Raw genomic sequence first — 22,097 nt, 5'->3', positions numbered from 1 at the left:
TTTCAGAACCTGTCCTGCAAGGCAGGATGTGATAATCAGCACAATTATGCGTGGAGCCCTTTGTGCTAAGTACTTTGTACCTATCATTTCATGAGAGGCTGGGGTCACACATGGCATGGCAGTGTTGGAGTCGAGCTGAGCGCGTGTCAGCCTAATCCTGAAGCTTGAGCTTGGACCCCTGTCCCATGTTGTCCCCACGCTGGTGTCCAGATTTCAGTTGTGCGTGTCCTGAGGCCAACCCTGTACCAGCAGCTAGCTGGATCTGACTCGAGGGCCACTGAAGTGTGGCACCCAGGAGGGCTGGGGCCTGCAGGCTGAGACCCACAGTTTCCAGAAGAAGGAGCAAGTACTTGCAGTGGGGGAAGGCCCCTTCATCCTGGTCCACACCCTACCTCCCTCATTCTTTATTCTTTCCTTCTCCTCTTCGGTCTCAGCTGTGCAAATAGCCATCCATTCAGACCCATCTATCCACTCATCCCTTGCCTTGTTGCACAAAGGATTTGAGTTACTTTTGGCAAGTTAATAAATCTCTTTTGTTGTCAGTTTACCAATCCATACAATGGGCTGGGCCATTGTGAGGATCAGTGCTGATGTTCGTTAACAGCCAGCATAGTGCCTGGAATAAAGCAGGAGCCCAACAGACGGCACTTTCAACGTTACTGTCTCTCTTGAAAGAATTCTGGGAAGGGTTGCTGGCAGACTTGGTGAGACAGAGGCCCTCAAACTCTCCCAGCCCGAGACAGACAGGGTCCTGCTGGCCCCGTCCAGCCTTCCTCAGCTCTCTGCTCTCCATTCCCTCATTAAAAACCAGCCTACTTTGCTTGGGGGAAAGAAGATACACTCCTAATGCTTTGTAAGCCTCGGCTGTCTTGAAGACAGCTGTGGGCTTCTGACCCCGGAGTCTTAGGAAGGGGCCATTCCCCAACCTGAGTTAATCGGATTCTACTCATCTACTCACTGGCAGGTGAATGTGGTTGGCTTTACCTTGGCCCTATCTATACACAGAGGTTCCACATGATCCCAGAACACAAACCACCACCCCGGGTCGGGCACAGACAGGGTTTTTAGCTACCTCTAGGTACGAGAGGCATCCTAAGGAAGTGTGAATGCCAATACACGGGAATAAGATTGCTAACGTGTCTACAGCACTTACTATACACCAGGCCTTATTCTACACGTCTATAGATGTTAATTCACTTATGCCTATGATGTAGGTATTAGCATCATTTTAACCTCCTTTTAACAAATGAGGCAACTGGGGCACAGAGGTAAAATGACTTTTCCAAGGTCAAACAGCTGGTGAGTGGAGGCTGGGTAGGCTTCACACCCTGGCAAGCTTTTAACTGCTGCTTCTATGAAAGCGCTGAATGGTTTCTAGAAAATATATTTGAAATTGGGGCCGACCGGGAAATTTTGGCAATAACAGCTGACATGTACTGAATGCTTCCTTTGGGCCAGGCTCTGCTACTCACCGTCCATGGGACTCTAGAGTGTTGGATGAGCTCGAGGATGGGTGGGTGCTTAACCTACCAAGGACAAATCATGGTCAAATACTGTACGTAATGTCTCCACCTACAAGCAATTCAGGTGCTTTTGACAAGCTCTTGAGCCGTTAATATGCCTTTCCCAGGACTTCTGTTCAACTTGCTCAAAGAGAATAAGGTGCAGCTTAGGTTTCAGGGTCAGATATTCTTGTTAGAATCACAATTCCGGCTCTTTGTAGCCAAGTGGCCTTGATCAAAGTACTCAGTCTTCCTAAACACCGGTTTCCTCATCTGTGGGAAGGGGAGAGATGGGTCTGGAATCATCATGTGGGTAAGTGAGTTCACAGACGCTCCTCATGATGCCCGGTACTGAAAAAATGCTGACCAAGCATTCGCTTTCATCAGCAGAAGTTTTCTTAATCCAGGTGCCCTGCTCTGCCCTGTAAGTCTAAATAGGCAAGATTGCTGGTAACCTGCACATCGTTAATTCCTGTCTGTCTGTCTAACCCAGAAGGTATTTACAAGGCTGTAACTTGCAATGCTTGCTTTTAAAGTTCCAGAACCACTTTCTGCCAAGTCCCTGCTCCATTTCACTCTTACACCTGAGAATCCCCTGACATCCCTCCTCTAGGGGTGAGAATGCTAAGCTCCATCTTAAAACCAAAGCTCTGGTTTTCTTAATCCTCTTACCTGGCTCTTTGCTCCACAGAATTAATTGCTGCCAATGGCTTTATTAACTTCTCAGGGGCAGCCACGGCATCTTTACCCTGGGCTGCTGGGAACTGTTTTGGCAGGACCTCTGTCTTGGACGCACCTTTGGGCTGGGAGGCAGAAGGCAGCAGTGTGGCTGTAAGGTGACAACCTGGGTGGCTAGAGGGCTCTAACGCTGTGGCTCTACATCTCCCCAGAGGTTGTCAGCTCCAGGGGGCGGGGGGGCGACACCTGCAGAGAAGCAAGGAGTTCTGGTCCCACTTCTGCCTCTACCAGGGCTACCTCCCCTTAGAGCCATGGTCTGCTTTTTTTTTTAAATGGGAATCAGCCTGCCTTGGGAATCTCATGCGCCTGGGACAAGGATGGCCATGAAGGGCTGTATTTGTGTGGAGTTAAGATTACTGTCATTTGTCCCTTACAGAATGGGGACATTCATTTATTTCAAACCCTAAGAGCAGGGACTGTGTGTGGTGCATTTATATGCATTTGTAGCCCCCATGCTGAGCGCAGAGAGGGCCTGGCACAAGATGCTAATCATTCCTTGCCCTGAAAATTCCTTTTTAGTATTTTTTGAGAGGTATTCTCATGTCTGAGACCAGTCTTTCTGTTGCCGTGAAGGTAAAGAAATGGTGTAGATGCATTGGACTGGGGAAGAAGTTGATGCTGGACCTGCCCAGGGGAGATGGCGGTGGAGGGGGGCGGCCAGCCCCCTGTGGTCTCGTTGGTCCGTCCTGTTTGACTGAGGCACTTTCAAGTGTAGGCCAGCGGATGTGGCCCCTGAGATGGCTTGGGTGGTCATGGGACCCTTGAGAAAACCAATGTCATGTCAGCTCTCTCCCCATGTATGGGGCGTTGTCATTTCAAGGAGGGAAGTCTCAGTTTCCTAAAGCCATCACCCTTTTTAACTGGCGAAGAGCTCATGGAATAGGCACCTGTAGCTAAACCCAGACTCTGGGGGGCCTCTATGGTCTGTATTTTGACAGCCGTGCGGGCCTCACCACGCGCCTCACCACGCGCCCTGCCCGCCGCTCACTGAGCGCGCTGTGACTGCCGGCGGCTTTCACCCAGGCAAGTGCTAGGCGGTGGACCATGCCCTGGTCCCAAGCAGCCCTCAACCAACACTGGATGCCAGATGCTGAATAAATAGCTCCTTGTCCTTGCCTCTCAGGCTGAGGACAAGGTCTACTCTCCCTCAGAGCTCCCGGCAGGTGCCCACAGCAGGTAACTTGCTTAACAACACACTTTTCATCAACCTCCTTCCCTTCCCTGTCTCATTTCCCTGCTTCCCTAGCAGTGTTTTCTGGCATGCTTCTAAAAAAGGCGCTTGCACTGGAATCTTTGTGGCAGGGTCTGCATCTGCGGGAACCCAGACGCAGACACATCATTTCACTGAGGCTCCTCCAGCAGCCTGGCTTTCCCAGGCCTCCTCAATGCCTTCCTACAGCTCGCAGACCTCTGCCCCAATCGTGTGGCCTGGGCAAGGAGTCTCAAGCTCCAGGTACGACAAGCAGCCTTATCCTGGGAGGGTTCTGTATGGCCCGTCAGCGTCCTGGCCCCCGGGCCCTACTGCCCCGGGCCGATACTCTAATCCTCACACCCCCTCTCATCAGTTGGGACAGGCCTGGAAAGCAGATATCTACCAGCTGGGACTTAGGCAGCGATGTCCTTGCACAGCCAGGCTCTGTGTGGGAGCCAGTGATGAGCTAATCCCGCAGAAGACAGGGAGACAGGAAGAATAGCCTCCCCACCAGCAGAGGCCTGCCCCCCGGGGGCTCTCAGGGAACCAGAGAGGGCTACGCTGGGAAAACTGCTGAGCTGGCCTGGACACAGGGGCGCTCGTCTCACACCACCCCTGCCACTCCAGCCAAACTCCAAAACAACACACAACGACCTTCACTGCTTCTGCTTAAAAACAGAATCCGTGCCGCCTGCAGAAACAGTCACCCCCCCACCCAGAGAGAGTCATTACTTTTAAGTGACATTTTGGTATATTCCCTGTTTTCTGTTTCCTGTGCCTAAATAAACATATGTTTTGTTTTTGCACCTGGTTGAGGTCATAGTGAACATACTATTTTGTCACCCTTCTAAAAAATATTATGTCATAAGCATTTCCATACAGTAATAATTCTTGGGAGAGTTTGTTTTCAACAGCTGTAGAGTGGCCACTGAAATACTCAGCTCCCTTTTCCAGGGCCTTTTAGCTGTTTCTAAATCTGCCCTCTCTCATTCTTCCATGGCACTGCGCCCTCCTCACTGTTCACTGGACACCCCAGGGACCATCACAGCCACCCCTCCCCCCAATTCCTCAGCCTGGGAACGCTGTGTCCACAAACCCTCTGTCACGTGAGCTCTTCTCCACTGTTCTTTTCCTCCAAGAGCAAAGTGAGGCCAGTGGATCCCAGGCCTCAGCCCTCAGGGAGCTGGGGGAGGGGGGGAGAGGGGAGCCAGGGGCCACTGGCCCAGGACCTCCGATCCCACCTACTCACTCAGGGTCACTCAGAAGGAGGATGGCTCCCTGTGGTCCAGATATTACCATCTAGAGGTTCATGTCCTGCTTCTAGCCCCGGAAACCATGCGACCTGGTTCTGTGTCTTCTCTTTTGGTGCCTGTTTCCTCCTCTATAAAATGGGCATGCTGGTAAGAGCCCCAGTGGGCTCTCCCACAGTAGTGAATACATGGGAGGTGACTGTGTGAACAGGTTTCGTCCATTAAACAGGGCTGACCGTCAGTCGGTTCCCAGGGGCCTAGTGATGAAACCCAGAGCCCTTTCCAGAGTAGGACCTGACCTGGAGGGCAGAGGCCCCAGCAGGAGGAAGGGAGGCGAGTCCCTCCCCCACTTCTCAGCTCTGCTGAGCTCAGATGAGGGGGTGGGGGCTGGTATGCAGGAGGAAGTCTGTCCTGGCCTTGACAAGGCGCCCAGCCAGGCAGCCTGGCATTTCAAGGGCGAGGGCCCGCCTGTTCACTGTCTCTGGGGGAGCCGGCAGGCTTTAACAAATCCCCTGCAATTTGCACCCACCAATCCTGCCCGCTCGCTGGGCAGCCGCAAGCCGTTTTTCACACAGAGCTGCTCACAGCTTTGTCTTAGAGACAGATCTGGCAGGGTGTCCCTGAATGAGGCCATTTGTCCTCTCCGGTGATGGTGACAGGAAGGCGCCTGCAGGTTCTGGGGTGGGCAAAGGCAGACGGGGGCGGAGAGAGGCCATGGGGAAGGTGTGAGGGTGGAGACAGAAGGCCAGGAATGTCCCCACCACCATGGAGGTCTGAGAGACCCCATTCAGGCAGGTGGGAGCAGGAAGGATTGTTTTCAAAGACAGAGGGAAACGGCTTATGACCTGCCTTCTGCTTAAGTTAGAGGCAGTGAAATGACCTGGCTGGCCTCTGATGCCAGGGTCCCATCCCAAACTTCTGATGGAGGTGGGACACTCACCACAGAGCCGCCCGGGGGTGGGGTCTGTCCCTGCGCCCTGGGACTGCTGCACAAGTTGCTCTAAAGGCTCCCTGGGACTGAGGGCTCCGCAGCAGGACTGAACCCTTCCCGAGCCCCTCCTGTGTGGACCCCAGACCAGCAGGGGCAAGGCAGGCGCCCCACCACATTCCTCATTCTCACATCTCTGGCTGGCTGGGGGCCCAGGCCATGCCTCAGTCCCCTTCTCAGGGTCTGCAGTCAGCTCTCCGGGGGCTGTCAGCACATCAGAGGGACAGACCAAGCGGATGTTGCCTGACACAAAGTAAGCGATCCCCTTCGCGTGGGCTTCCCCTCCTGGTTCTGGGCTGAGGCTGCTGTGTTTGGATGTGAGCGTGTGCTTAGAACAGAAGTCAGAAACGCACATGTCCACAGGGCCCGGGCGGGGGGTGGTGCCAACTATGAGAAATGCTTGGACGTAAGACGATGGGGGGTGGGGTGGGGTCAGCCACCTTCAGTCAGTTGTGCGCCAAAGGTTCCCAAAGAAAGGAAGCCAGGCATCTGACTGAACGGGGCAATCTCCCCAAGAGCAAGTGTTGGCAAGTAATCTGCATTTTAAAACGCCAGCAAGCACCTAGAGACACCTCAGATGTCTCTAGGCCACACAACCACCCTCCTCTCATCTAGTCTCATCCACCCTCCTCTCGACTGGGAAGGCTAGTCTCCTCTTCCTCAGAGGTTTCAGGGACTTCCTCTTCCAGCCCTGACCTCTCTCCTAAGTTCTCTGGTCCCTTCTCCAGATGCCTACTGGTCGCCTCTCCCAGGATGCCCCTAGGACACCCTGGCACTGCCTGTACCTGCTGCTCTTTCCACATTTTCCACTCTGCCAACAGCCCCATGCCTCTCATCTCCCAGACGAGAGCCCAGAGCCATCACTGAGCTACCTCAGGGGGACAGGAGGCACCAGGCACCCCAAGCTCTCGTGTGGGCTCTGCCCGGCCTTGCTGTGACCTGGGGCAGGTCCCCTCTTCTCTGGGCCCTGAGCTTCCCTGTCCCTTGGGTTCTCACATTCCCTATTCTATTATTTTAATGCCGCCGGGCTGCTTGCAGAGGTCAGCTGAGGGGACACAGAGGCATTGAAGCGCGGACAGTAGCAGAGGCATGTAGAGGGCTCTTGGGGACCTTGGACATGGCAACTGCCTGGTGCTTGGCGCCCACGTAGCCAGCAGGCATGGGCCCGCTCGGTGCCGAGGAGGCTGACATTTCAGCACTGCCTGCCAAGTTGCTGCAGGCTGGCACGCAGTGGCAGTGGGGTGGGTGGGCATGCCGTGGTCTTGGGGGATGAGGCAGGTGACCTTCTGCACCGAGGCAGAGGAGGGAGCAGCGTCGCCCCCAAGGACCTTCCGATGAGGAGGCTCCTGCCCACGTGAGCGCGTGAGCTGGTACTCTCGAGTGCGAGCATCGAGCTAAAGGCTGCACCAGAACAAAGAGCTGGGGGCTGGGTATCCGAGGGGCCCACGTGGAGACGCCTGACTTGGCGGTTTGCTGCAGCGTCTGCTCTCGCTCTCTCTCTCGCTCTCTCTCTCTCTCTCTCTCTCTCTCTCTCTCTCTCCCACACACACACCCTGAGCAGCACTGCCCCCCAGGCCTGAGCTCCTGCTCCAGAGCCCACCAATGCTGGCACGCACAGCCCAGCCCAGCTCACCGCCATCTCTCCTGACAAAGCACCGCTCTTTGCTGCATGATCTCATCCCACCAGCCCTCATCTGGCCCCAACCTGGCCTCCTGACAAGAGAGACAGACAGGGAGACGAAGTAGAAGGGGTGGGAGAGGCAGGCGAGGAGAGACGCACACACAGAAACACACACACAGACATGCACACAGCCCCCCCATGAATCCCCCCAGACACACCCACTACCACACACACACAGATGCACGTGCACGTGGGCGCGTGCGCGCACACACATGGAGAAAGTCTGAGAGGCAGCAGGGAAGGGAAGGACAGACAGACAGATGACATCAGAGACCCTCAGAGAGAAAGCAGGGGAAGAGACTGGGAGGGTACAAATTGCTCCTGCCAGTCAGACCGAGTGGGAGCCCAGACAGAGACAGAAAGACAGGAGGGCGGAGAAGAAGCACAGGGTGGCTGCAGCAGCTCTGAGGACACAGCGTGTTTCAGAGCGCAGAGGTCTGGCTGGGAGGGGCTGGCAGGTCCCGCTGTGGTCAGCGTGGCCCCTGCACACACAGCCGAGGCCACAGGGACCCTCACAGCTGCAGCCAGAGGTGGGGTGACGGTAGGTCCTGTGCCCGCAGAGACTCAGGAAACAGAGCAGAGGTGAAGCAGCCTTGCTGGGGCAGAAAGTGCCTTGAGAATTTGGGAACCATATTGGGGAAAAGACAGACAGACAGAGAAGGAAGGCTGGAAAGCAATATTTTCTCGGCACCCGCTGTGCGTCAGGTATTAGCTGAGCCCCTAGCTTGCCTGATTAGGGAACCATAGTAAACCCTCACAGGCAGCCTGTGAAATTGGCATTATAGTCCCTCTTTACAGATGAGGCCACAGCTCTAGGAGGTGGGCAACATGGCACACAGGAGCCAGTGCTGGAGATGCCTCTGCAACTTGGGGTCATTGCTCTGCTCCCTATGGCCTCCACCTCTCTCGTGGTCCAGCCTGCCCCTGGCAGTCCCTTTATCCCCAGTGAAACCAGCAGCTGAAGCTACCCCCTTCAGACTGGCCTCCCCAGAAGACAGGCCAAGTATTGGATGGCTGGTATCTTGAAAGCTGCAAGGCCCATCGTCTTGAGGGTTGGAAGTGGTCTGTGAAAGGTAGTTAGTCGTTGCTGTCAGTGCTGATGAAGGTTTGACTCCTAATAAGGAAAATTCAAGTGATAGCTAAGCCAAAGGCATTGCTAGGCCTCAGTGTTCTCATCTGCAGAATGGGTATACTGAGAATTCACCTCAGTGGCCCAGGGCATATCATGTGACTTAATAGACACAATGCAGGGGAAAAGCTTTTATAAACTGTAAAGAGCTGTGCACAATAGGGGGTGCAGATGGAGGAAAGAACAAATCGCTTGTTTCAGGAGAAGTGATGCTAGAAATACCACTTAGAGGAGGGCAGGGCCATATTGTAGAGACTTGCACGAAATGAAGGGCTCTCTACAATGGAGCAGCTTTCCAGATCTTGGTCCAGAAGAACAGAGGCCTCCTAAATCTAGGTCCCTGACCAGCCCCAGAGTCAGTTGTGATGGAATGAGCAGAGACTTAGGGCTGGAATCAGGCATGAGTTCAAGTCCCAGCTCTATCATTTACGAGATGTGTGACAACAGGCAAGTCATACGACCTCTCTGAGCTTCAATTTCCTCATCCATAAATGTAGATAATACCCTGTGGCTCACAAAGCTGGGCACTGCAACAAGATATGGGAGAGCACCCAGCACATACCAGCAGGGGAATGAAAGACCCCTGGGGGGGGGGGCTGCACGAGGCCCTGAGTCTCTCCTCCCCCACTGGGGAGGAGCTGGGCCTTCTGGGACAGCCCACTCTCCTGTGTTCCCCCCCCCATCCCTCTGGCCATGCTTTCCCCTCTTGGTTTCGCCTCTTACCTATCCCCTAGCTTCATCCCTTTGTCTTCACTCCATTCCCCAGGAAGGGAAGCCTTTCTGGTCCAGCCACTGGCATCCTTATCCTGATGTTCCCAGCAATCTGTCAGACGGCTCCCTGCATCCACACGGCCGCTGCCTCCCGCCCCACAACCCTTGCAGTCTGTTCTTTTGTGGCTGGATTGATCTTCACAAAATGAGAATTTAGCTATGTTCTTGTTACTCTTCGGACGAAGACACAACCCTCAAGACAGGGCTTGTGTGTCTAACTGCTGCTGACTTCTGCCTCTGGGCTCTGGAACCTCTGCCCTTCTTTTAGTTCTGCCAAAAGCCATGCTTCCTTCTACCTCGGGGCCTTTGCTCAGGCTGTTCCCTTGACCTGGGAAGAAGCTCTTCCTCCTTTTCGTTACCTACTCAACTCTTACTCAAATTTCGGGTCTCAGGGAAGCCTTCCCCACCCCCACCCCCAAGTGGTCTCACGGCATCCCTGAATTTTCCTTCAGGACACTTATCACAGCACACACACAGACACACACACACCTCCCCCCCCTCTGTTTTTCTCTCCCTCTACACCACAGGTCAGGAAACTATAGCCTATCACCTGCTTTCATAAAGAAGGTTTGATTGAAACTAGCTACACTCGTTTGTTTACTTATCGTCTGTGGTTGCTTTGTTACGGCTTACAAGGCCTAAACTATTTACTATCTGGCCCTTTACAGAAAAATTTTGCCAACCCCTGCTCCAGATTGTAGGTTTCTAGAGGTGGGGCCACGTCTGTTTTCCTCTTCATTGTAACCCATCCCCGGCCAGGTGCCTGCACAGAGACACAGATGTGGATGTTTTTTGGATAAGGAGCAATTTTTACCTTGTCAAAACTGTACTGACTTCAGTTATTATGAAAACTGCAGATTCCATCAGGAATAGACGTCACTTGTGAGATTCCAAGACCGTGTTCTGGCAAGCGGGTCAACGCCGTAGCTGGTGCGCAGTAGCTAATGGCTAATAAGACCCTCACAACGCACAATCTCTGTGCACAGACCACCAGCACACGTGGAGGGGAGCCCACGCCCACATTCAAGTGCTCAGGGGTGGAGCAGACTTAGGAAAACACACCGTGAGGCGTCCGCTAAACACTTTCATTCAGGCTGTTTCTACTTCTACTCCAAAGAACCTACAGACGAATTCAGAGAAAACGTCTGTTTTATTGTTACACGGAGGAAATCACTGATGTTTTCCTTTTTCAATGAATTATTCTGACAGATAAAGCATGTCAACATCTAGCCACTGGGCTAGTAGTCACTGTATGTATTTCTAGAACTTACAGTGATCCCTGCAAGGTAGGTCTCCTGGTCACTCCTGCTTTCCTAGGGAGATAAACTGAGGCTCAGAGACCACGTGCTCCACAAGTCACAGGGCTGGCTTGTGACAGGTCTGTCGGAGTTAAAGCTTACCTTGCTTCACCCTCTGCTTCAGGAATGAGGATGGTGGGGAATGTGCCACTTTATCTTTAGTGAGCTTAAAACCCTCACGGACAGAATGCAGCCTGGCACCTTCCGTGGCCTGTTTAATGTGAGGTCATGAGGTCTCATTTAGCAACGAAGTTGCAATGGAGGATACTATGCAGAGCAGGCTGTTAGAACCCTGAATGCATGGATCTGTTTTTATGTTAAATAAAACGTTTTTCAGTGAATGCCGTGGAGTGTCAGGGTTAAGAATGGTCACTCTGGAGCACAGGCGTGGGCTTGCATTCCAGCTCTGCCACTTTCCAGCTGTGTGACCCAGGGAACTCTCTCCAGCTTCTCTGAGCCTCAGTTTCCCCACCTACAAAGTGGGAATGACCCCAATGCTTATGTGCAGGGATCACTGTGGTAATAAAATGAGACAGACGCATGGCTCTCTTTAGCCTGTTGTTGGGGTGTGGTGTGCCTTGGGCCCTTTGCTGGCCCTGAAGTGGCCCTGCAGGTAAGAATACCTCCTGAGACGAGGGATAAGACTCACCTGTGGGCTCTGGAGCCCGGTGGATGAGCTGCTGTTTCTGCAGGCTCACAGCACACCTGGACCAACTGAGGTACCAGCCAACAGGAGTGGTCGACAGCCCTGGGTTCAAGTCGGTGTCCCTCCCACCTCCCAGTGACATGTGGAGCCCGCAGTGGTCACTTACCGGCAGACTTCGGAGTGAACTTGTCTCTGTTCGCGGCACAAACAGCCAACAGTCGGTAGCCGAGGTCCAGGTCGAACCCTTGCTGTGCTGCCACCCGACTGACCACCTGTCGGCAAGGGCGGAGAAAGAGCAGCGGTGAGTCACTGCCCTCACCCGGCCTCTGAGCCCGGAGTGGTGGACGCATCCATTTTCCAGGCGAGGCGGGCAGGCTAAGGCAGGTCCCCAAGATGAGGCAGAGCGGGGACGCTCACTGTGTCTCATTCAGTCACTCGGCAAAATTGACAAGGCCCTTTTCCACACAGGGCTCTGGGATCCTGGCCTCCGCCTCAGGAGTTTCCAGTAAGGTGGTGGGCCTGATCCCAAAGCTCAGGCCCTGTTGCTTTTAAGGACTCGCATTTGGCCATATTCTAGCAGTTGGCTAGGGACAATGTAGCACATGTGATGGAGGCCCCAGGCCAGGGTCTCTGCTCCCCCACAACAGCTCTTTAGACTCCTTTCCAAGTCCCTGGCCCCCAGGAAGTCTCCCATGCCTACCACCTCTCCCCCGTCCTTCAGAGCTCCTGTACCCACCATCGTAGGGCACTCACTGCCCTCGCTACTCCAAGGAGGGCCCCACCCAGAGCACTGGCCCCTCCTGAGTCTGTATCTGCAGGTAAGCAGCATTGACAGGAACACGGCTCCCATGGAGCTGTCCCATGGACTGCTGAGGCTTCCCCAGATGGACACACCTAACACTCCTCAGTGCTCAGGTGCGGGCCAAGCACCCGTGCAGCCCCTCAGACGCCAGCCCAGAAAGTGCAGGGCTCTCACGCTCGGCCTAGGGTCTGTCTTCTGCGCCAAGCCCCGGCTCGGCACACCCAGGAGGCTTCCATAAGGGTGTCGCTGGTGGCTGGCCAGCAGCTGTGTACCTGGACCCTGGAGGTGCCACCCATCTCCCTCAGAAGGGGGACACACAAGGGTCTGGGAGGGTTGGCAGTCCCCCCAGGGTGCAGTGTGGAATGGGTGCTCCTGGGGTCCCATGAATGGTTCTGTAGGCCCACACCCATCGGGCTTCGCTCCCTCCCAGCCCATTCCCAGGTGTCCCAAGACTGCTAGCTCTGCTCCCTTCTGCCTGCCTTCCTCGTTAACAGCACGCAAATTAGGTTTCGTTATTAAGAAGGAAGGAGCTTGGAAAATGGAGTCGTTTCAGGAAGCAGCTGGGGCTGTTATGGCTCACTGGGCAAGGAGTGCTCCCAGACGTGGGGCTTGTCTTCGGAGAGAGCCCCTAGAGACCACCTGTTCCAGAGGTGCTGCAGGTCCTCAGGGAGTCTCTGGCCTCTGTAGCCATTAGAATAGTTCCCCATCACCAGCTTTATATTTAGGGGTTCATTATAAGGTCTCCAGGCCTTAAAAGGGTGGGAAAACCACTAATCTAGGCCAACACTCTCATATAACAAATACAGACACTTGAGGGCCAGACGTCATCTATGGGGAACCAGGAAGGAGCCAGTGGCTACCTCTTCCCAGGACTACCAGGGCCTCTTGGAACAGGTCCCCCCACCCCATCCACTGGGAACCCCCTGTGCAGGGAGGAAAAAGGGACTTTCTCAGGTTAGAGCGTTTACTCAGCTTCTCTACGACAAACAGGAGCCCCTGACCCAGATGTCTCCTGTTCTCCTCAGGCCTGCACAGGCTCCACGTGCCCCTGTACTGTGGTCCTCATACACCCCCACGCCACGCAAACACCATGTTCCAGAGTCTCTGGGCCACGCCAGGGCGAGGGGGTCCTCACTGCTAGTCTCACTATCCAAGCAGAAAAACTAAGGCCCCTAATTCTTTATGGCAGACAGACACTCCACAGAGAGGGGAGAGGGTTCCAGAAGGGTCCTTTCACGCAGATGCTGACTACGGTGCCCTCCCCCTTTGGTAGAAAAGACGTGGGTGGACTGATTCAAGCAAGCACAGACAGTCCGTTTGGACTGGCCCATCAGTGAGGCTGCTGTTTGCGGGAAACGTCCACATAGGTGAGCAGTGGCTCCCAGAGAAAGTTGGCTCCCAGGTACTACGGGCTAAGTAAATGTTTTGTAAGCAGTGAAGCACCAAATTCTTACAACCGCTCCATGAGGGGCTGTTAGTATCTCTGTTTTATAGATGAGGAAACCCAGGATGAATAACAGCCCAAGGTTCCAACGCTTGTCCGTGAGATGGCCGGGATGATCCCACGCAGCCGGGCCACAGGCTCTGGGCTCTTTTGCAGCCCACAAAGGGTTAGGGCCGTAACTCCCAACTGGCCTGGAGAAGCCTCAGGCCCTAGGCTGATGGCAGAAAAGGTCCCTCTGTTTGGCCAATACTGGCTAATCCTGTCGCTCTGGTTTAAAAAACAACAATGAGTTAAATTGAGCAAGAGGGGACTGGTGCTGGTACAAGGGCTGTCCTATAGGCCGGGGCCTGGCCCGCAGAGGCGCGGGGAGTGTCTCTTTGTCACCAAGTCCACTGAGCACCAGCATTTAGAAGACTCACTGGCTCCAACGGCCTCCTTTCACTGACAAGGAAGCTGACGCCCAGAGAAGGTGGGACCTTGTGGAAGGTCACACAGCACAGGTGTGGCAGAGCGGGCTAAGCTGGACCCTGTGACCCTACAGGGCCTCATGTCCACCCTGGCTTCCTCTGGCCCAGTCTGAGGACCCCCCAACCGTGGGGGTCCTGTGGGGTGGGGTCTGACTGGCCGTGGTGGGGAGGGTGAGCTCAGCTGAGCAGCCTGTTGTGTTACGGAGAGGAACAGCCCAAGGAACGCGCCGACCGCAATGGGCATGGTACGCTCCAGGAAGGTGCTGTGGGGTAGGAAGACCCCTCTGCCACAAAGGCGGGAGGTGAGCGGCTGCAGCGCTGCTGCCCTCTGCTGGCTGCCCAGGCCCAGCCAGCTCAGCCACGCCGCCTCGTGCTCCTCAGGCTGTCCTGCAGGACCTGGCTGTTTGAGACCTGGACCCTGGGGCCCAGGGGGATCTACACATTAGGGAGCCAAGCCACTCATGCCACAGAAAGGGAAACTGAAGCCCACACGTGAGGGGGGGGGGGCGCGCTCAAGGTCACATGGCAAGTTCGTTAGTCCCATAAAACGAGTGTGTTGCCGGGAAAAGTGCTGAGCCTACTGGCCAGAAAGCAGGACAGGCTGTCTGGGAGGTACTAGAGAAGGAGCTTCTGCTGCCGGCAGGGGGCTGGCCCCACAGCCCTTTCTGACTGATAGGGTAACTGGAGGCATGGTGGGCCTGTGCTCCAACCCTGTTCCACCCTATACTGTCCAACCTGAGGCCAAGTTACTTAACCTCTCTGAACTTCAGGTCCTTCTGAAGTTTCGAGGCTGTCTTACATTTCCAGGGTTATGTGTAATGGCTCTGGCTGTTGCATGTGTCCCAGTTGTCTTGTGGTTATACCCTAACCCCTTAGGGCAGAAGTGTCATTTCCCTTTGCTACCAATCTCAATTCAGGGGTAGGCTGATATTTGCACTGGCTGCTACTGCTGTTTTGGAGTCAGGCACGAGACTGGGTTCTGATTCTGTCACTTACTAGCTGTTCTATCTCACTCGAGACTTAACTTCTCTGGGCCTCAGTGTACTCATAAGAATAATGGGTACAAAATGCCCTTCTTGCAAGGGTGACAGCCAGGACTGGGCACGCAGCTCAGTGAGTGCTGTATGTGAATGTACACCCAGGGCTTCAGCAGTGAAGGCTCTGAGGATGTGGGGAATTCCTCACCGGAGAGATGAGGACCCTGCTGATGTACTAACCGGTCTCTGTTCTCCTCTTCCGTCTCCCCCTCCTGTGTTCTGACCACCTGAGCCTTCTTATAGAAGGAAGAGGGAGAATGTCCAGGAGGCTTGACTGTGAGGGGGACACCAGAGGGGTCTCAGCTCTGCTGCTAAAGGAGGGGGCCAGGAGAGCGAGGCGCCAGCATCATCAGGAAAAACCTGGTCCTGAGGAGGAAGTGGTGCCCTGGGCGCCTGCACTTCTTCATCCTGGGGGCCGAGGACGTGAAGGGGAGGGTGGGGCAGGAGTCTGGCAGTGGCCCGAAGGGCTCTTCACCCCAGGGCCCAGCCCGGGGGTCCAGAGCCTCTTACTTGAATTGTGTCCGAGCTGCTTAGAAGCTGGTATGGCACATGTGCCCGTTTTCTGCCTGAGGCTAAGTGGGTTTTAATTTATAGCTTCCAAGTAAGCCGGATCCAAAGGAATTTGCTCCCAGAGATCACCCAGGGGATTGCAGCAACCTGGAGTGCTCAGGCTGCCGCCTGGATGGGAAGGGGGGCGTGTGTGTTGGGGGGGCTGGAAAGGCTCGCAGGCCAGGCCCCTGGGGTCTCTGACCTCCCTCCCCACGGGGCAGGGTGGGGAGTAACAATGCCGGGGGAGGGGAGGGCTGGCAACGGGCCCTGGGGCTGGGGGTGGGGCTGCGGTCAGTGTAGCAGCCTGGGACTAGGTGAGCTGCCCCCTGCCACCTCTCTCTCGGTTTGCCTTGTTTGTAAAACAGGGGTAATGATCCCTTTCCTGCCCACCCTGCAGGGTCTTCATAAGGATGCTAGGTGACAGTGACACCCTCAGTGCCCAAGGTACTTGCCTGGGCTTCTATGACTCCACCTTTTCCTGCCACTGGTTCTACCGAGCTCCTAGGGACAGTCAGACTCAGGTCTCTGCAGCTGTGGCCAGTGAACCAAGGGCATCTTTCTGGCTAAGCAGCAGGCTGGAGGGTTGAGGGGCACAGCTGGCCCTTTAACCAAGGCTGTGCCTTAACCTGGGGTGCAATGAGGAGAGGCCCAGGAGAGCTGGCAGTGTGCCTTTGTCCAGTTTCCCCTGCCTGGGAAACCACAGCTTACTCCCTGTCTTGTCAGATCCTACAGGGTCCTCCCTGGACTTCCTCCTCCAGGGAGCACTCCACAATCTCTCCAGTCGATCCTCCATGGATGTTCCCCTTAAGAGCTCCTATCCTCACACAAATCATATCACGTCACTCACCTGCTTAAGACCCTTTTAAAGGCTCCCCATTGCACTTCAAATATCTAAACTCTTCTCATTTGCTCTGCAGGCCCTGTCTTAGCTGTTTCTGCTTCCCTCTTCAGCCTCATCTCATATCCCTCTCCCATTCCTGTGCTCTGTGCCTTGAACAAATCAAGCCTCAGGGCCTTTGCACCAGCAGTTCCCTCTGCTTAGAGGATCCTTTCCTCTCCTCCTCCCTGAGCTGACTCTTTACCATTCGGGACTCAGCTGGAGGTTCCCGCCTCGGGAGACCTTCCTTGACCACCACCCTGCCCCCTCTCAAGGGGTATAAGTAAGGACATACCCCCTTGAGAGGGCAGGGTGTTTGCTGCCAGCTTCCCTCGCTTGAGAGCGGTCCATTGTGCTCAGGGTATTCCCTGTGGTGCCCAGCACAGGGCCTGGCCCACTTCAGGGACTTAGTGACTGTTTGTTGAATGAATAAATGAATGACCAGGCCAGGGCAGAGCTAGTTACTGGTAATCGTCTCATGCCCATCTGCCCATCCGGTCTGGCTAGGGCCATTGTCTGATTCAGCCATGTGTTGTGTGAGACCCCTACCTCCTCCTTCACTTTTGGCTGCCTGCAGCTGGGGTGGGAGTGAGGGGGCCTCTGGTAACATCTGTCCCTGCGCACAGGGCTTAGCCTGAACCAGGATACCCACAAAGAGGATTAAGGGAGCTGGGGAGGGAGGGAGAGCCCAGTGGGCTGCAGGATGAGAAGGGCTGGGCAATGCAGGTGGCTGCCTGATTTGGCCCAGTGGCCCCAATGGGGGCCAGATGGTGTCGGCTTTGGACAAATAGAGAAGCCTGGGAGGGTCTTGGCTCTATCCCTGCCTGCCATCCTTAATGGCCAGGAGCACCCTTTCTAGAGGCAGACTAGTCTCGGCTCGAATCCCAGGTCTACTTCTCATGGGCTGTGTAACCTTGGACGTCAGTCACAAGTCTCAGTTTCCTCCTCTAGAAAGTGGGGACGATGCAGGAGCAGCTGCACAGAGTGGGTGTGAGGATTCAGTGAGAAGGCAGGTCCAGTGGGCCAAGCTCAGTGTCAGGTGCAGAAGACATGCTCGGTAACGATGGCCCAAGTTGTTGTTGCCATTCCTTTCACTTTAGACCAGGACCATCCTGGGCTGTCTGCCTCCCTCCTGCCGGCAGCTGTACAGGAAACACTGTGCCCTTGGACTTTATCCGTTGTTCCTGCCTGGCCAGGCATCCATCCTGGCTCCTTCTATGCAAGCCTTGGGGAAGCCAGGCTCCCTAGCAATCTGTTTACCCACATTCCCTTCAAAACTGACTCAGGGCCCTCTGAGCAGCTGTCCTCTCTGGATGCCGAGGTGTTCTCACACTTATGAATCCAGGTCATGTGGCTGGAGACCCTCACAAGCTTCACGCTCCTTCCGTGTGGCTGTCAGCTGCCAAGCTTCTAAGCCTGGAACACCATGCCACCAGCTCTGGCCTGGCCTCTGCCACGCCTGTGTCCTAGAGCCTTACCACACTGAGTTAATCTGAGTTCTCCGGGCTCTGGTGTCCAGCTCGGCCTTTGCGTGTGCCGTTCCATGTGCCTAGAATCTAGAATGTTCTTGCTATCCTCAGCGGCTTGTGCGGATGGATCAAATGTCTGAAGGTGTGTAAATGGCTCCTTTTGTCAGATGTTCATGACAGGCCTCACCTTCCAGGCACTTACTGCTTCCTTTCTCTGTGCTATCTCTACCTTGTCCACGATTTTCCCAGCCATCTCTTTCCACATTTGTCTCTCCTACTAAAGAGGACATCGGGCTCGGCAAAGTCTTAGTCATTGTTGGTCTCGCGAAACTTAGCAGGGGGGATTGTACATGATAAATGAGGGATCAATTAGTGTTTATTTGGATAGATGGATAGATGTACTAGGAGCTCAATAAATGCTTATGTGAACGGATGAGTCCACGGATGACCACAAAAAGAGCTGTTTTCCTGAGTGAATGAATGAAATGAATGAAAAACAGATGTTTACCTGAGTGAATGAATGAATGGCTGGGTAGATGGCTGCAAACCCTTCAAGAGTCTGCTGTCCTTATGATGGAACACTTACTCCCCTCAGACCTGGAACTCCCCCAAGTAGGCCCTGTCTTTCTCACCAAGTGTGGGGCACCCAAGCAATCCGTGTAATCCACTGTCTCCCCATCAGACCGTGGTGTCCGTATCAGGGGTGTGCGCAGACGGGCCATGCCTTCTTTTCTCTGGTCCCCCATCGTCTGCAGCCTCCCCTACACATGGCTAGGCGTGCCAGACCCTAGCCATCCTCTCTGGGTGCACACAGGTAGGGGAGCGTGTGGACTCACCGTTAAACAGCCCATCAGGCTCTGCTCGAAGGGCCGCTGGAAGGCTCTCGGGTCTCCACACCAGTCCAGCAGCTCTGTGGCGGCATTGTGGAAGTTGGCTGGGTTCTGTAAGTGCTGTGGGAGAGGGAAAGGAGGAAGCATAAGGCCCCAAGAACGAGGCTAGCACAGGCAGCAGTGGGGCCAGGAGTGGGGCAGACCCCAGGCCTCCCCAGGAGGAGACCTGCAGAAAGGGACGGGCTGATTCATGAGCTTCCTGCAATTTCCCCTCATGCCCCTTCCCTTTGCTTCTCTGCTCCCCGCCTGATCCCTGGCAGGATGGGGATTAGCAGCCCCATTGTAAAGGCAGGAAGACCAAGGTCTAGAGGAAGGCACTGATAGCAGATATTGGTGTTTTCTGGATGCTGCTAGTGGGGGAGGTGAACCTGTGGGATTCAGGAGGGTGACATCTGGCTACAATACTTGGAGGCGGCTCTCCCTGAGCCAGGACGGGCTGGCCCTGGTGATTTCTTCTTAATGACGCCCCGCCCCCGTCACACACACACCAGCTCTGGCTTCAGAGCAAACTCTGCTACAGCCAAATAGGGTGGGAGCAGGGCAGTCAGAGCCAGGCGTCCACGCCACACCCAGCTTAGGGTGAACTAAGCACACTGTGGCCAGGTTGTCACACCGTGGACTGGAGTGTATGGCTTAGGAACCTGATTTCCTAGTCTGGCTCGGCGCTGAGGCTGCTGGCGTTGTTGGGAGAGACCCCGGCCTGAGCTCAGGCCCTTCCCAGTCTGGGGGTCTGAGTCAGCAGAGACTGACGCCAAGGTCTCTAGACCCTCCTTCAAACCCCAGCCGCAGGGCTGATGGGGTAGGGTGGGGTGGGTTCCACGGCCACAGCTCACCTCTTTAACACTGATCCATGACTTCCCAGGCCACGCTGAGCGAGGCACTGAGCCCAGGGTCACGGAGCACGTTGGGACAAAGCCGGGATTTCTTCAGTGCTGGGTGTGACTGCCTGTGGGTCCTCCAGTGGGACATATAGAGGGTGACCACGAGGGCCAGAGTGTAAGTAGCTACAAAGGGGAAGCTGGTACCTTTTGAGGTTCCCATGACCTCAGTGCTGGCAGAGACAGGGAATAGTAGCTGCCCCCCGGGGACTGCAGCATCCCTACCTGCAGCGGGAGTTGGCCTCAGAGCCAAGGCAGGAAGGGGTCTTAGGAACTGCCAGGTCCCAGAACTGGGAAGGGAGCAGCATGCGCTGTGGTTGCCCCTGTGGGGCAAGGGCCTGGGGGTCACATTCTGCCTTCACCTCCTAACTAAGGCAGTCTAAGACCTAAGGCAGTCTTCTCTTCTCCAAACCTCAGTTGCCTCATCTGTAAAATGGGGATGGCAGATCACAGGCTAGGGTAGGACTGTTTGTTTCTTTTGCTTAGGGTTACATGACTGTTGTTACAATGTACAAGGCAAGACTGTACAAGGCAAGATTTACAATGTACAAGGCAAGATTTAAAACTGGATGGAAGAAAGTGGAACAAATTAGAATATCATCCTTTCGTGGGAGAATAAGTAGAGGGAGAGATGAAGGAAAGAAAGAGAGCAAGTGGGCAGCAACACAGCCCTCTGCCACGGGGTCGTGGTGAGGATTAAACAAGGTGGAAGCTTATACGGCCCCTGGCAAAGCGCCTGGTGCGTGGGATGCTCCCACGTGGGGCTGCCCTTGGCCCCCTGTCTCCCAGAGACTCCCCTGGAAGCACAGCTGCAGTGAACAGCTCGGAAGCTCACAGCCCTGGCTTTACTCAGCACTGTTTCTGCAAAGACAGAGCTCCTGCATTTGATTTGCAGAAGACAGGAGGATCTTCCACATATAGAAACATGCCCTTTGAGAGGGCAGCAGTGGTTCTCACCTCTGCCCCTGTGCCCTCTTTCTAAAACGGGCCCCCTCCGAGGCCCCCCGGCAGCACCTGGGCTCCATGTGGGAAGCCAAGCAAACCAGCTAATTCCCTGCCCAGCAGCCTCCCTCTGCTAACCGAGTTATTCCGTTTATTTACATGATGTCACACCCAATTAGTAGGGTCATCAGCCTCCCAAGTGGCCTCTGAGGCCAGGCTCAGTGGCCCAGCTTTGTTCTGGCCTCTGAGCGCTCAGCTTTCCATACCTGGCCAGCCCACCTCTGAGCTTCTCCACCCTCACCCCGCCAGCTCATGTGACTGTCAGCTTGGGCTCTGGGTGGTCACGTGTGGGCGCAACTCATTGGTAGAATGTCCGGCACCCCATTCGGTGGCTGTTGCTCAATGACTCTGTGGCCTTGGCCCAGCCCCCTCCCCTCTTGGTGCTTTTGTAGTGCACAGAGAAACTGAGTGATGTAATGAAATGAGCAGGAAGGCCCGGGACCAAATCCCATCTCAGCCACTGAGCCACACAGCCCTGGGTATGTTCTTGAGCCTCAGATGCCTCATCTGTAAAATGGGGTGATGACAGCTTACAGGGCTGCTGAAAGGTGTAAAAACAATAGACGTAACGCCACTCCCGTTACAGAGGACATGCCAGGTAAACGCTGTTATTGCTTTGTATGCTGCGACCTCTGTACTGTTTCTTGTTTCTCCTATGAGCTTCTTGAGTATAGAAATAGCGCCCTGTTCACCTTTGGAACCCTAAATGGCACAAGGCCAGGCCCACACAGACATGGTTAGTGAGCAGTTAACTGTCCAAAGGACGGTTCAAGATGGCCACTTCAGAACCGGTCCCCAGTGGCACATGGAGAGGCCAAGACTGGGTGGATGAGCTTGGCTAGCCTTTGATGGTCTGGGGATGGGAGCACAGATGTGAATCAGAGGCAGACGCTTCCTTGGCTGCGGCTGTCACTGGATACTAATATCCTGTCCCCTACCAGAAAGCCTGGCCATCTCCACAATTCCTCAGGAGAGCTGGGCTACATCCACTGGCCACGGAGTCTGCTGGGGCAGGAGGAGGGGACGCCAATGAACGCCCAGACCATGGATGAGCTACCCAGACCAAGTGAAGAATGCATCTTCCTGCCAATCCATCTATGAATCAAATGATCCACCCAGCCAGCCAGCCATCCATCCATCCAACCCAAAAGGAATCAGTTCGTAACCATCCATCCACTTGCCTACCCACCCATTCATCCATTCACTACTTTATCCATCACTCGTCTACCCATTCATTTACCTACCTACCTACCTATCCATCCAGAATTTATCCAACCACCCACTCATCCCTTCATTCACCCATTTATCCATCCATCATCTATATCCAACCACCACCCACCCTCCTAATTGCCCATCCATATGTCCATCTGCCCACCCATTTATTCATTCCCTTAGGATCCATCAGTCCACGCCTGCCTCCTTCCCCGCAGCGTACTTGGGCCTCCCCCTGGTCTGGGTACTACACTAACCTCTGGGACTTAAGAGAT

At 54.9% G+C, this 22,097-nt stretch overlaps 1 protein-coding gene across 4 annotated transcripts in view; it reads right to left on the bottom strand.

Moving 5' to 3' along the window:
* Positions 1-22,097, bottom strand: part of ZMIZ1 (zinc finger MIZ-type containing 1) — a 230,669-nt gene that overhangs the window by 82,423 nt on the left and 126,149 nt on the right. For all 4 annotated transcript variants that reach the window (XM_081075176.1, XM_081075173.1, XM_081075175.1 and 1 more), the window contains exons 5-6: positions 18,677-18,790; positions 11,362-11,467 (exon numbers count right to left, since the gene is read on the bottom strand). In XM_081075176.1, coding sequence (XP_080931302.1) covers positions 11,362-11,467; positions 18,677-18,790 — 220 coding nt within the window. The remainder of the gene's footprint in view (positions 1-11,361; positions 11,468-18,676; positions 18,791-22,097) is intronic.

Source organism: Rhinolophus hipposideros (genome assembly GCF_964194185.1).
Source record: "Rhinolophus hipposideros genome assembly, chromosome: 15".
Lineage (NCBI taxonomy): Eukaryota > Metazoa > Chordata > Mammalia > Chiroptera > Rhinolophidae > Rhinolophus > Rhinolophus hipposideros.
This window is presented reverse-complemented; position numbering and strand designations above follow the sequence as displayed.